At 51.8% G+C, this 13,961-nt stretch overlaps 1 protein-coding gene across 1 annotated transcript in view; it reads right to left on the minus strand.

Moving 5' to 3' along the window:
• LOC103558188 (contactin-associated protein-like 4) overlaps positions 1 to 13,961 on the minus strand; it is a 169,747-nt gene that overhangs the window by 61,706 nt on the left and 94,080 nt on the right. Inside the window, exons 9-11 of the mRNA XM_070620323.1 lie at positions 9,428 to 9,577; positions 6,212 to 6,389; positions 1,935 to 2,041 (exon numbers count right to left, since the gene is read on the minus strand). Coding sequence (XP_070476424.1) covers positions 1,935 to 2,041; positions 6,212 to 6,389; positions 9,428 to 9,577 — 435 coding nt within the window. The remainder of the gene's footprint in view (positions 1 to 1,934; positions 2,042 to 6,211; positions 6,390 to 9,427; positions 9,578 to 13,961) is intronic.

Here is a 13,961-nt window from a genome sequence, read left to right on the forward strand (position 1 = left end):
CATCCATTACCAATGTTCCTCTTTTCTTTTTCCCTGAGGAAAATTGTTTCTGAGCTAACATCTGTGCTATCTTCCTCTATTTTGTATGTGGGACACCTCCACAGCATGGCTGATGAGTGGAGTAGGTCTGTGCCCGGGATCTGAACTACAAACCCCGGGCTGCCGAAGCGAAGCATGTGGGACTTCAACCACTCAGCCACAGGGCCGGCCCTGCGAGCATTTTTATAACACTTTTAAATACCTAATGGCAAATAAAATCACTCAGTCCAGTGGTAGATCTGGTTCACTGTGACATCACCAGGAAACATGACGAGTGTCTGCTCGGAGGCCTCGCGTCACGCACAGTGCGCCATCTTTCTCTGCCGGCTCACGCCCTTGAATAGGGAAACCTGACTCTTTCTGCGTCTGTCTCACTCCTCATCCCTTCTCTCAGTCCCATCAAGAAAAGAGGCTGTAACGGGTCAGTTTGGGTCTCTCTGCCTGGCCTCACCTCTCAGAACGGCCTCCCCGGGGCGTCACTGTGGGTTGGCCAATGTCATCCCCCTCTGCTCTATCTGTGAGGAACCACAGTCAAGCCCATTGGCAGGTCAAGCGGCTCAGATGGAAAATCCATCCACTTATCTTACGACTGTTTTCTCAGAGCTCCTGCGTTTAAAGTTGCTCCTTACAGTTAAACAAGAAAATCAATGCATCAGAGCACATTCAAGCGGCATCTGCTCTGTGTAGGATTCTGTGCCGGGCACGACGGGGAACAAATAACACAGGAGAGGATGCGGCCTATGGGGGCCCCTCCTCCCGGGTCAGGCCCTGGGCCCAGTTCCACGACCGCCTCCGTGTAAATGGGGACTGGTCAGCAGGTGCTTCCTCAGCCAGCTCTCCCACAGGCAACGCGGAGAAGCAGGGCTGACGGTGGGTGAGCTAAGCCCCTCCTGATCACCCCTCCCCTCCTCCCAAGCTTCTTTGTGAGACCCCAGCCTGGGGCCCAGGTCTGGTTTCATCTCCTCCTTGAGAACGAGACTTTAAGACCTGAGACGGAAACGCAGGCCCCACCGTAAGAAAGCGCCTCATGGCGACCCCTGCACTGCCGTCCTTCAGGCAATCTCATCTGGGCTAAATTAAGTACGAAGCGCAGAGCATCTCGCCGGCAGGGGTCCTCCACTGGGGCCATTTTGTGCCACTGGAGTCCCGTGGGTGGAGGCCAGTACCCTGCTAATCATCCTGCGATCACAGACGGCCTCACAACAGAGAGCCACCGGCTCCAAACGTCAGCGGTGCCGAGGCTGAGAAACCCCACATCAGGTGAAGAATGGCCGGGCGGTTACGGAACCAGCTCAGGCTCCCCACTGGAAAATAGGATTTTAGTAGCATCTGCTGCATGGACAGGATTAGGCAACACACACGGGTCAGGAGACCAGGCCTGACGTCTGAGATGCCCGTAAGTCACACTAACAATTATCACCATCATTGTCGAAGGGCATCAGGGTCCACAGGGCTCTCTCTGAAATCTGAACCCCTACGGCATGCGAGGAGCTGCTGCCCACATTCTCCTGGGACTCTGTCTAATTCTACCAACACTGATGATCTAGTAACAACCATCTTTCCATCAGATGGTGCTGCCGGGAAGCTCAAAGCAAACCCGGGACCCAACTCAAGAAACCAAACCCGAGAGGATATTCGGCTTGAATTCCTTTCATGTTTCTCTTTGATTATAATCGATTTTCTCGGTCTATTTTCCCCTTTTCTGCTATCTTCTTCTTTCCCATCAATTTTCATGTTTCTCTAAGCGGCTTTAAATGAGCAACCTAGCCTTCCACTGGATGCGGAAACACACGTGTGTTTATTGTGGCTGCAGAGAAAGAGGCACGTTTACCTGTCCTAAGGAGGAGGACAGAGGGGAGCCCGGAGGCAACAGGAAGCAGGGTGGGCATGCTTACGGTGGTGGCACGTGGCGCCCGCGTAGCCGGTGCTGGTGCAGTCACAGTGGAAGGCTGTCCAGGTCTGGGAGCACCTGCCACCGTGCTCGCAGTAGTTGGGCAGACACCTGAAAGAGGGCACAGAGAGCATATCCTTCTGATTCTTTTTCCATTTGGAATTTGGAATAAAAGGCCAGCTGGGACCAAAATTTTACATGCATTATGTTTGCCCAAGAAAAACAAATAAATCAGAAAATAAGCAGGAAAACCCAATAACCGTCTACGCAGGATGGATATTTTGTCATCTTCTCAATTAAAATTAAGAAGGGGACCCTTGAAATTCCACTTCCAGGACTTGCACATTTTAATTGGTCATAGTATAATTGATTTTATCAAAGATAGAAAGTAAATGCTCATTATCAAATATTCAAACAATCTATCAGAACACAAAAAAGAAAGTCAAAATGATTTGAAATCCCAGCCTATAAAATAAGTATTATAGTTATGCATGTGCATATGTTTATATCTAAGCATATAAAAATGTAACCACATGATATTTTGCAAATTTCTTATCAATGATTCATTAATGTGCCATGAGAATTTCCAAGTAACCAATTTATATTTGTTTTAGCACTTATTTATTTCCAGGAAGATTAGCCCTGAGCTAACATCTGCTGCCAATCCTCCTCTTTTTGCTGAGGAAGACTGGCCCTGAGCTAACATCCATGCCCATCTTCCTCCACTTTATATGTGGGATGCCTGCCACAGCATGGCTTGACAAGTAGTGTGTAGACCTGCACCCAGGATCCAAACCGGCGAACCCTGGGCTGCCGAAGTGGAATGTGCGCACTTAACTGCTGGCCTGTTTCAGCACATTTTATCCCTCAAAGAAACCCATTACATAGTTACCGTAGTTTATTTAAAAAGGTATAGATCCAAATTTAATAGAAACCTGTATGATGAAGAGAGTCCATAAACAACTGAGGTCAACAGAAAAGCAGTAACACCAGCGATTGATCAGATTCACAAACGGCAGACCTGGGTGGCGGTGGTGGTGGTTTTGGGCAGACTCCAGAGAAAATCAGGTCAGCGTGTGAAGAGCTAAGTCACTCCATGTAGAAACTAGAGACAGAGGCTCTCACTCTGTGGTACGTGTGCTATTCTCTCATTGACCTGCATTTCACCATCCATTGGCTGAATCCACTTTTCCTATTTTTGCGTTGGAATTGGGAGTTTCAGTGTTGTGAACCGAAGGAGAAAGCGTTCACGTGTTCATTCTTTTCAAGGTGGTCCCCGTGGGCTGTGACTCCTGATGACACTCTGCCCGGTGGCCCGGGGCCTTAGACCCCTCCACCCACGCCCTCCTGTGCAGAGCGCACCTTGCCCGCCCCCCTTTGCCCGAGGCGTCTCCTCATGACTTTCCTCCTGTGTGAACTAGTCCAGGTAAACCAGCCACTAGCCACAGGGCATGTGGTGTGAGAGAGCACAGTTCACACCCGTTCTCTCCATTCAAAGTCTCCAATCGAGAAGCTGGAATCAGACTTCCTGGAAACAGAGGCTGTCTTTCTCTGCTGCTCCCTCCTCCTCTCAGAGACCAGGGCCGAGCGCACCCGCCCCCATTCTGGGCCAGCAGCTGCTGTCCCTCCCCCACCCGAGTCCCTCTGACCCCGAAGGAGCTGCCTGACTTCCCCACATGTGCCACCAGACACAGGAAGGAAGGCCACACGCTCTGTGTTGGTGTGTGTGAGTGTTTGTGTGTGTGTTATGCATATGTGTGCAAGTGTGAATGTGTGAGCACTGGGTGAGTGAGTGAATGTGAGTGTTGTATATGTGTGCAAGTGTACGTGTGAGTGTGTGGGCACTGGATGAGTGAGTGTGAGCATGTCTGTTAGTGTTTAAGTGTGTGAGCACTGAGTGAGTGAGTGTGAGCATGTCTGTTAGTGTGTAAGTGTGTGAGCACTGGGTGAGTGTGTGAGCACGTGTGTGAGTGTTGTGTATGTGTGCAAGTGTATGTGAGAATGTGTGGGCTGTGGATAAGTGAGTGTGAGCATGCATGTTAGTGTGTGTGTGAGCACTGGGTGAGTGTGTGAGTGTGTCAAACAAGCATGAGTCTCACTCCTCTCCAGGGTCCTGGATCTGGGCTTTCAGTGGAGCACAAGTTGACACGAGTGGAGATGTGGACTCTGCACGCACAGGGAGGAGGGCCCTCTGTGGGCTGCTGTGTGACTGCTGCCCTGGCGAGGACAGTGGGGCCCTGGGTGCGAGAGGCAGCAGGGGGCGTGTGGACCATACATTTCCACTAAGCGGAGGGCACCTGGGGTCTGGGCAGTTCCTCAAACACGACATTTGAGAAACGGTTAAGAACTAGAGAATTTTAACCTGGAAAAAGGAGTGTTCAGAAAATCATATAAAGTCACAAATGTTTAAATATTTGAAGTGTCAGAGTCGGCCAGGGGGTGGAAGTGTGCTCAGTTCAGTCGTGGAGAGTGGACACAGACCAAGAGTGGACGTCGATACGTCAGAGTTGCCAGCAGTGACCAAGACAGAACGACAGGGACGGGATTTACACCCCGCCTGCAACAAACACGCGAAAAGGATGAAACATGTGAAATGACAGCTTGTTTCTGAGACACTGGCCGTGAGGCAAGGGCGGATGGTAACTGCTACGAGATGGAAAGCAAACACGATACGTCATGTGGTTGTCCCAGGGGCCTCTCCAGGTGGTGAGGAAGGAAGGGCGGGCACCCCACAGAGCCACAGGACCCCCCAGGTGAGGAGACGGAGCTGAGGGCTGAGGGCGACCGAGGCAGCTCGTGTGACAGGATGGGTGATTGGAGAGGACGGGGCTGCTCAGGGGTCTGAGGGGGCCCTGGGCCGTCGGCAGAGTCCTGGTCCTCGTGTGGTGTGAGGAAACCACCCACGACCAGTGAGAGTGAAGGGACAGTAGCCAGAGCTGACACAGGGCTGGGGGTGCCTGTCCACCAACCAAGAGGACGCCCCCACCACCCGGAGGCCACTCAGGGTGGTCTTGCCTCCGCCTGGAAAACGGCCACCCCGAGACCCTGTGCTGTTCAGCCCCAGACCCTCACCACTGAGAAGTGAGACAGGAACTCCCATGGGAACACAGACTGCACAACAGAAAGGGCAGGATCCAAATGCGTGGCCGCCATGGATCGTCACCAGCTTGCAAAGAAGCAGAACGCAGCCAAAACCGGGGAAAAATAACCAACAACGGCCCAGAGCTGACAGGTCCCCCTCAGCAGACAGGCGGTTCCTGTAAATTAACAACTGTAAGCGGAGACTGGAAGATATAAAAAAGGCATCGACTGAGTTTCTAGACGTGAAAGCACAGTGTTGACATGAAAATATGCTGAATGGAATTCACAGATGACTAGAGGCTGCAGAAAAGATCAGAGAACGTGACGTCTCTTCATGAACCACGGGGCCCGTGGGCTGTAGGGACGGCTCCACGTGGACAGCTGGACGTGTGTTTAAAGTTCCTGAAGGAGGAAACGGGGTAAAAGAAGAAACAATTGAATACATCGTGGCCTAAACTTCTCCAAATTTGATAAAAGTTGGAAACCCACAGATACAAGAATTCTGATGTTCCCCAGGCAAAATGAATGAATGAAGAGACATTCTGTTTATAGAGCCTGGCTTTCCCGCCCTGGGGACACGGGAGTTCCTTCTTGTCGCGTCACTTCTCTTCTCCTCCATCGTGAGCTGCGCTCCACCCAGCTCCGCCGCCATCACCCTCATTCCTTCCCCAGCACTAACCCAGCCTGTCCCCTCAGGCAGGGCCAGCCTTTGCTGTCCTGGGGAACTTGGGACGAGGCTCGGGTGTCCCACTCTCAAGGCCACCCAACCCAGCGGGGTGGCAGTGGGAACAGAGCCCTGACCACAGGGGCCCCTGGTTTCCTGCATTTGATGATCACCATCTGTTTTGTTCCATGACACATTATTCACCTATTTCCACCCACAGGCAATTGCGGCCACATCAGCCGTGTTTGCTCTGGATGAAGGAGCTGGTGGGCACACAGGAACAGCATTCAGGAGCATGTGCCTTCTGCCCAGATGCTGTCATTTGAAAGAAGCTGCTTTATACAATTATAGATGCAATTTTCTTAACTTTCCATGGGAAATATAACTATCTTACTTGCTATGAACAGCAGGAGTGGTGGGGAGAGAAAGGGAGAGAGAGACAGAGACAGAGAGAGAGACAGGGGCCGTCTCCCACTGCATCTCTTCTCTGGCCCTCCCTCCCATCTCGAGTGTGGGAGTCGGGGAACCAACCTCACCTGTCCAGGATGCCGCAGGCGTCTATCTGCAGGTGGCTGAAATTCCCGAGCGCCCCCCGCTGCACTGAAATCAGGTCCACCTCTTGGGCGTTAATGGAGACGAGTCTCAGACAGCCCTGGAATCCGCCGAGAGACCCCTCACATTCAGGCCCGGAGCCGGAGCCGGGGAGGAGGCAGCCTACATGTTCAGACGCAGGAAAAAGAGAAAGAAAGCGTCAGGACATGAAGCTGAATGTATCCACTCCGTTCAAGGACGCCTGGCACTCAGAGGCTTCTTCCTCTGGAGGAGAAGTCCTTTCTGCTCATTCGGGAGGGTGGAGAGCGAAAGTGAGGTGGGCGGGTGTGAACTAACACTGGGGTCGGGAACATCAAAGAGACGAAGGCACATTATGATCTAAGATTCTGACTGAACTCAAATCAGGATCCCCTTCTGAAGCACGCTAGAAAGATCTAACTCCTTTTAGCATCACGCATCGTACGCGAGAAAAATTTAAATGCACATTGATTTAAAATTGTAAATGAAATAACAGATCGTTTTATTATATGTAGACATTGCTGAAATTACGGTGTTTGAAAAACGGTATTAAGTCAGAAGGTGACCAGGCACCTTGCACTCATCCAGAAACCACGCGAGGCCCGTGTGTGGAGTGCACACGCCCACAGGCTGGTTCAAGTGCGGATCCTAAAGACTCGCTTAGCAAACTAAGGAAAATATATCTGTATTTTATAGCACTCAGATTTGTATCAGGCGATTTTGTCAAACACAGAATCAAAAATTAAATGTCTACAGTGTCATCTTAATATCGTGAAAATAACCATCTACAGGAGAGCAAGCACAGCATCCAAAACATCATCCTGAAGGATGTGGATGAGAGAAGAAACCGGCATTTGATAATTTCCGGCGTCAGGCATCCCTGTTCCTTCAGTCACAGCCTCGACCCTCAAGGGCTCCCAGGCCGTCCTGGGGCCACTCAGGGGCCTCTCCTCTCCCAGCCACCATGAGCTCCAGCACCCCAGCATCACGTGGAGGCCCATCTGTGCCCCCCGCTGCCCCGAGTCCCACCACATGGATGTGGGAGCTGCTGCACCAGGAATGTGTAACCAGGCCCCTCAGTGCAGGGTGGGGACAGGGTGGCGTTCGGTGGTTGATGTCACTGTGCGGGCAGATCCAGCATGCGCTCAATTAATATTAAATTTTCCAGTGCAAACAGCACACGTGGGCACCCGTTTTAAGCATTCATATCATTTAACGCCAAACCTTCCCGTGCTCTTTTGATTTGAGACTTACTTTTACTCCACTTTTTCCTTACCTCCTAAAGTGATGCCTCATTAATCTCCATGCCTGGAGCATCATTTTTCCCGAATTACCAAGAAAAATTATTTAACAATTGTTTTTAAACTTAGAAAACCTTCCAGTTATTTAAATATGAGAACTTATCAAATTATATTACTATTTATAATGTTAGATTTGAGGTGTTATGATCATTTTAAGTTATTTTAACAAGTTGACATGTTATTTTAAGTATAGACTTCACCCACCAAATTTATGTGTCATTTTTTAAAAAATAACTCCCTGTGGCCCTAAGTTAAACAGTCATAAATGTCACTAAACAGAGTGAGAATCACTGAGCATTTTAACTCTTGCACCAGCCGCGTAGGCTTCCTGCCTCGTAGTGTCCGTGATAGTTATGTGTCCAGTTAAGCTTCAAAAACAGTCATAACCCTCCAGTACTTTCTCTTCCCCATAAGCTACATTTACATGACAAATACAGGTGTGTTTCCAGCCCCTGGGAAGCACAGCGAGAGGCTCCATTCCAGCCCCAGGGGAAATGCGAAGTCACAGCACAAGGATCTGGTCAGCTTCCTTCACATTTTCCTATTTTAAGGGTGACACACGCAGCTCGAGTAGTGAGGCATCCGCTGAGGCTGACGGGCCACAGTCCTCGGTGCATCTCTGCACGCGAGTCTGCTCCACTTTCCGCCATTTAATATGTTAGGGCTAGAGGATATTAGTGTGGAAAAAATGGGGGGCAACCGTTATCTTCTTGAAATACTAACAGTTCTGCTGATCTCCCTTTCTCATGAAACGTATCCTTTAACGCTTCCAGAACAAGACAGATGCTGAAGCTTTGACAGCAGAGGCCATAGCAGCCATGGAGACCAGCCACACAGAGAAACTCCGCATGCACCTGGCCGAGGGCCTCGACAAAGAAGGACGCCAAGACACACGCAAGGTGCCGCTCAGCTTGCTGCCCTGTGATCAGAGGCAGGGGCAAGGAGCAGGGGTCCAGCCGAGCCCCTTGGTGGAGGCTCTGAATAGAAACATTTCTGAAGAAAACTAATCCTGATTGACAGGAGCTTATGTGGCACTGCCGGGGAGCAGCTGGCCGGCCCGCCGGAGGCGGCAGGTGGCTTGTTGCCTGTGTCTTTGCACCAGGTTCCCCCAGCTGAGGGGGCAGCGGAGGAGGATGTGGTGCCCCCAGCCTGGCGTCCACCCAAAGCCACACACAGTGTGAAACGGAACAGCACAGAGACTCCACTGGAGGAAAGGGGTGGACGCCAGGCAGCCATAGATGGGCCTGACGGGATGAACGCAGGAAGTTGTGCCAGCGGACCATGCAGCTGCTGGAGCACACCCCACACGGGGAGCTCGGGCTGGGGGAGAAAAGTGAAGGGAACCAGCACCAGCAGAATTCCAACGTGGGGGCGGGCTGCTCTGTTTCCTAAGCAGCCGGCTTGAGAGCAGCGCGGGGCCAGAACAGACCAGCCACCCTGCTGGCCACCCTTGGGAGCCAGCCTGACATGCTCTGCCGTGTGCAGAGAAGACTCACAGACTATTTCCTTGACCCGAGAGTGGCGCCTGGACACTGCGGTGAGCCCACAGCAGGGGAAGAGCGAGGGGAGGAAGACGGACACACGGACGCAGGGCCTCTCTGAATCCGGGATGCCGCATACAGGAAGGTGAATGACTCAGCAGTAAGCTGCTAATAAACACGACTGGATGAACGGGATCCTGAGGATAAAGAGACTCGAACGTTTTAATGTAAATTTTACCTCCATAAAGCAGCTGAGAAAAGAGTAAAGTTCCTCACGTCTGCTGGAATCTTGGGGAACCAGCCACACATGATGTATTAGGAAAACGCCACGGCTGCCCCAGTGGGAGCAGGGCACGTGAACTTCGGGTCAATGGCAGAGGTGTCCCAGCCCCCCACTCACCTCCAAAGCGGTAGGTGTCCCCTGCGCCGGTCCCCACAGGCAGCGTGGCGTGGATGCTGGCGGCCCCATCGTGGTCCAGGGTCACCCTGAGCTGATTCCTCTTCACCGTCAGGGAGACCGAATGCCACTGCCCGTCGTTCAGTCCGACCCCTGGGGAGGTTAAAGTCAGGTAGAGACGCACCGCCTGGCCCCCCATCGCGCTGAAAACAGTCATGTGAATAGTGAGCCCAGCACGTGCAGGAGCCCGAAGGAAGGGAGGGTGGAGGAGCTCCCCATCTGTGCAGAGGGTGAGGGTGCGGGGTCCCATCCACCCCCGGTGCGGCCGGACAGCCCCCAGGGTCTAAGAGTGCCCATCGCCTGGCCCAGGCTGCCTTCCCGCTCCCATCTGTGTAATTTAACGTTTGGGGGGACATTCAGAAGAGCAGCTCCTCCCCAAATTCCAGGATGAATGCAAGAAAGCTTCATGCCGTCTGCTCCTGCTTCACAAACTTCGGATGAGGATCTGAGTCTCTACAGCGACCACTGTGACAGCCAGACCACCGTCCGCTGGGCCGTGTCAGAGGGAACCTCCGATGTTCCAACGTGTGGAAGCAAACACATTTGCAGACGCACAAGGGCTGCATCAGGCTCTGCTCTTCAGCACCTTCTGACACAGGGCCAGACACTCCACCCTGGACCGCAGGACGTGGTGCGTCCAGGCCGATCTCGTCAGACGTAACTGCCACGTGGGGGGCTGTGGATCCTGACGCCCCAGCAGGGAGCAGGGTTGTGTGTAGGGAGGGGCCGAGGGGAGGTGAGGCGGTGCCAGGCCCAGGGAGCAGGAGAGGGCTGGGGTGGGGGTCCCCTGGGTGGGGGCTGTTCCAGGGCACCAGGCAGGTGCGTGGCAGATGTTTCAGCACCTCTGGCTGCTGCTCCTGACAAACGTGCTCACAGTCCTGATTCTCCCCACTGGCCAAAGGCCCCCCTCGTCCCCATCAACAGGCCTGGGGACAGGGCAGGGCCTGAGCGTGGGTGCGAGGATGCACAGCCATGTAGCTCTGGGGAGCAGAGGGGGGTGCTGCCTACAGGCAGCCTCACTCCTCAGTGCTACCAGATCCCCCAAATCTCATAGGAAACCAGGCATCAGGACTTTGCTGTCAAATCTCTTGATTTTTAAATGTTGGCTACTGCTTCAAAAGAAAAACGGAAAAGAAAAGGCTCTGTCAACCAAAACACAGGTGAGTTATCGCCCGGGACTGGCAGCGTCTGCAGCCCTGAGCGAGCGTGAGGCCAGCTGGAAAAGGCGCTGTTCGCAACCCAGGAAACATGGAATCACACGCTGTCACGTCGTGGGTCCTCTTCGCTCCCCGCCGCGTCTGAAGTTCTTGTGGTTTGACACGCACAAGGGTGGCAAAGATCTACAAGGCATTCTGTGGCATGCAGAATTATTTTTGAGCTCTAATTGGCTGGAGTAATATTTCTTAAAAATTTAAAATGAAAATTTTCAAAGCTGGCGACTATGTTGAAAACTTTACCCTATAATTCAAACATTTATGCAAATTGTGACTCAATTTTGCTCCATGCTCAACACAATTCAGTTTTGAATCCATGTCAGAATCTTAACACATATCAGATTCCAATTCAAATGTTAATAGCTGAGAAAAAAGCCACTCTGATTTAATAGAAATTTAACATGATTTCTTAGTTATTTAATTTATTATAATTAATAAATAAACACATTGTTCTCATTAAAGGACCACTATACTGAATTCTCACTGCTCTGCTTGAATTGCTACCTTGATGATCAAACGTCGGTCACGTGAACTGCAGGTCAGAGATCTTTGCCTAAGTGGAAGAAAATTGTCAAGTCATCTATAGATCATTTAATCTTTTAATCCTTTAATCTTCAACTACAAAATTCACTTGCTTCACTAAATCTAGTAATCAATAAAAATTTCAGAAGAAACAGGAAAAACGAAAAGTGGGAATTGGTGGGAAAAGGTCGTCTTAAGCAGAGAGCAAAAGTATTTTATCCCATGTAAACGTGTTTGTTCTGCTTTTACACTCACGGATAATCTGTGTCACAGTAGCGATGACCACGATCACACTAACGCTTTGATGTTGTGTCCACACCTGTCACTGCAGAGCACCTGCCCCCCAACTCCACAGCTTCTCCGGTCAGGAATCTGGGGGCGCTCAGATGCTGCCTCTGGGTCACAGTTTTGCATGAGGTCCCCGCAGGGTGTGGCTGGGGCACCGTCTCATCTGACAGCTCAGCCGGGCAGGGTCCACTCCACCCTCACTCTCCTGGTTGTCAGCAGGAATCAGTTCCCCGTGGACTGTCAGCTGAGGGTCTCTATTTCCTGGTGGACATTGGCTGGCGGCTGCCCTCGGTCCCTCACCATGGGGGCCTCCACGGGGAGACCCAGCATGGCTGCTGGCCTCCCTCAGAGGGCACGAGAGGAACATCCAAGATGGAGGCACCATCACTCCGTGTCCTGATCAAAGAAGTGACAGCCATCACTTTCATCACATTCTGTTCTTTGGTAGCAAAACACTGGATCCAGCTCATCCTGTAGGGAGAGGACTATGCGGGCCGTGAACCTCAGGAGGCAGGATCCCTGGGGACCAGCTCAGGGGTGCCCCCCTAGAAGCCATGACTGAGTCTTGTGTTGGATATAAACATGAATATAAAGATTTGAAAATCAATTATCACGTGTAATTTTATTCCTAGCAACTTTTCAAATATTCATACCAGTTGATGGGTTAAAAATTACACTGGCTTCATGGTGCTCATTAAAGTAACATTGTGCCAGAGCAACTTTTTTTCTTAAGTATACTTTTTTTTTGGGTGAGGAAGATTAGCCCTGAGCTAACATCTATTGCCAACCTTCCTCTTTTTTTTTCTTCTCCCCAAAGCCCCATAATACATAGTTGTATATCCTAGCTGTATGTCCTCCTGGTTCTTCTATGTGGGACGCTGCTACAGCATGGCTTGATGAGCGGTGTGTAGGTCTGTGCCCAGGATCTGAACCAGTGAACCCCGGGCTGCCAAAGCAGAACACGTGAACATTAACCATACGCCACAGAGCCAGCTCCTGGCTCAACTTCTACTAGACGTTCACAGCCAGGGCATGACTGAAACCTCTTGAGAGCACAGCAGGTTCATCACTGTAAAATGCATGAGAATAGCACACTGGCTATAAATTAACTTTGCTCTGACGCTAGTCTCCAAAGCCAGCCCGTTGTCAAGATCCTGAGTGTGCTTTCCTTCTGTCTTGTGCACCTACTTCTGTAGACTGACCCCGTTGTGAGCATTCATGAGAGGCCAAAGGACAGCCCTTTAAAGACAGTGAAGGGACAGAGTCTGGGAGCTCCCACATTTCCAGTGATGGGTGAAGCAAAACAGAACTATGTTGCAGGGCTGTGTATGGAAATGCAGGTGCCTGTCCTTCTTTGTGTTTAGCTTCAAATTTTATTGCTCTTGGCAGAGATTCCCTGACAGAGAAAGACTTGGTCCACTTCCAGTCACTTAAACATCAGAGGTCAATGATTAGACGGGGCTCAACATTGCTCTAAACCAGCGAAGACCTGACACAGCTCCCTGGTCAAGAACCCCGCATCCCACATGGACATGGGTGCGTCCTCACCAGATGCAGCCCCCTGGAGTGGACGTCATGTGCAGGACCCCATCAGAGACCCTTTAGTGACATCATTTCTGACCATGCAAATGACACGGTGGTGCTCAAACGTGGTGGCAAGTCCCCAGGCGGCCAGCACTCCCAGGTCCTAGGAAGGGCATTCCTCCCCAGACAGAGCGCTCAGCGGTAAGTTGTGTGACAGAAGAGCTCGTGGAGAAGGCACTGAGGTTGCCCTGTGCAGTGTGAGCCTCTCTGAACACTGGCTTCCCTCTGCAGAGCCTCTCCCAAATGGAGACGCCCAGGTCCCAGAGCCTGCAGAAGGGAGCCAGACTGGCTGGGCCATTTCACCCCTGGAGGGGCTCCTGACAGCCTTCCTCACTGGTTTCAGGGCCGTGCTTTCATGGTCCCCGCCATCACCATGCTCGGATCGGATCTCGGGTCTCCAGGGCGCTGCTTTCTGAGAGTGTGACCCCCTCAGCGGGGCCCCCACAGCCCTGGCTGTGGTTTGGCTGCTGTGCGGTCAATGTGCCCCCTCTTCCCTCCTCCCCTTTGCCCTGGTGACACCCAGACCTGATGCCAACTTGCAAACCCCAGGAGCAGAACACGCCCACAGCCCTACGTTCTCTCCTCTCCCTCCTGTTCTCCATCCAAAAACGACCAGCCATCACTTACTGTAACTAAGAACGTTAGCCTGCATCTCAGAAGCCTTATCAGAGCTTTTGTCCAACACAAATAGCTCCTTACTGGACAGTGGGAGTGGAGACTAAGAGAAAGGAGGGTGTCTGCCCGGGAAGGTGACAATTCCTCCGACTGTGACAGCCACGTGGAGCTCAGGCGCCATTTACAGACGAACCACTGGGCTCGGGAGGCTGAGTTCTCCAGCCAGACGGTGTGGACACGGCTCCACGGCTAAC

The sequence above is a fragment of the Equus przewalskii genome, chromosome 5 (genome assembly GCF_037783145.1).
Source record: "Equus przewalskii isolate Varuska chromosome 5, EquPr2, whole genome shotgun sequence".
NCBI lineage: Eukaryota > Metazoa > Chordata > Mammalia > Perissodactyla > Equidae > Equus > Equus przewalskii.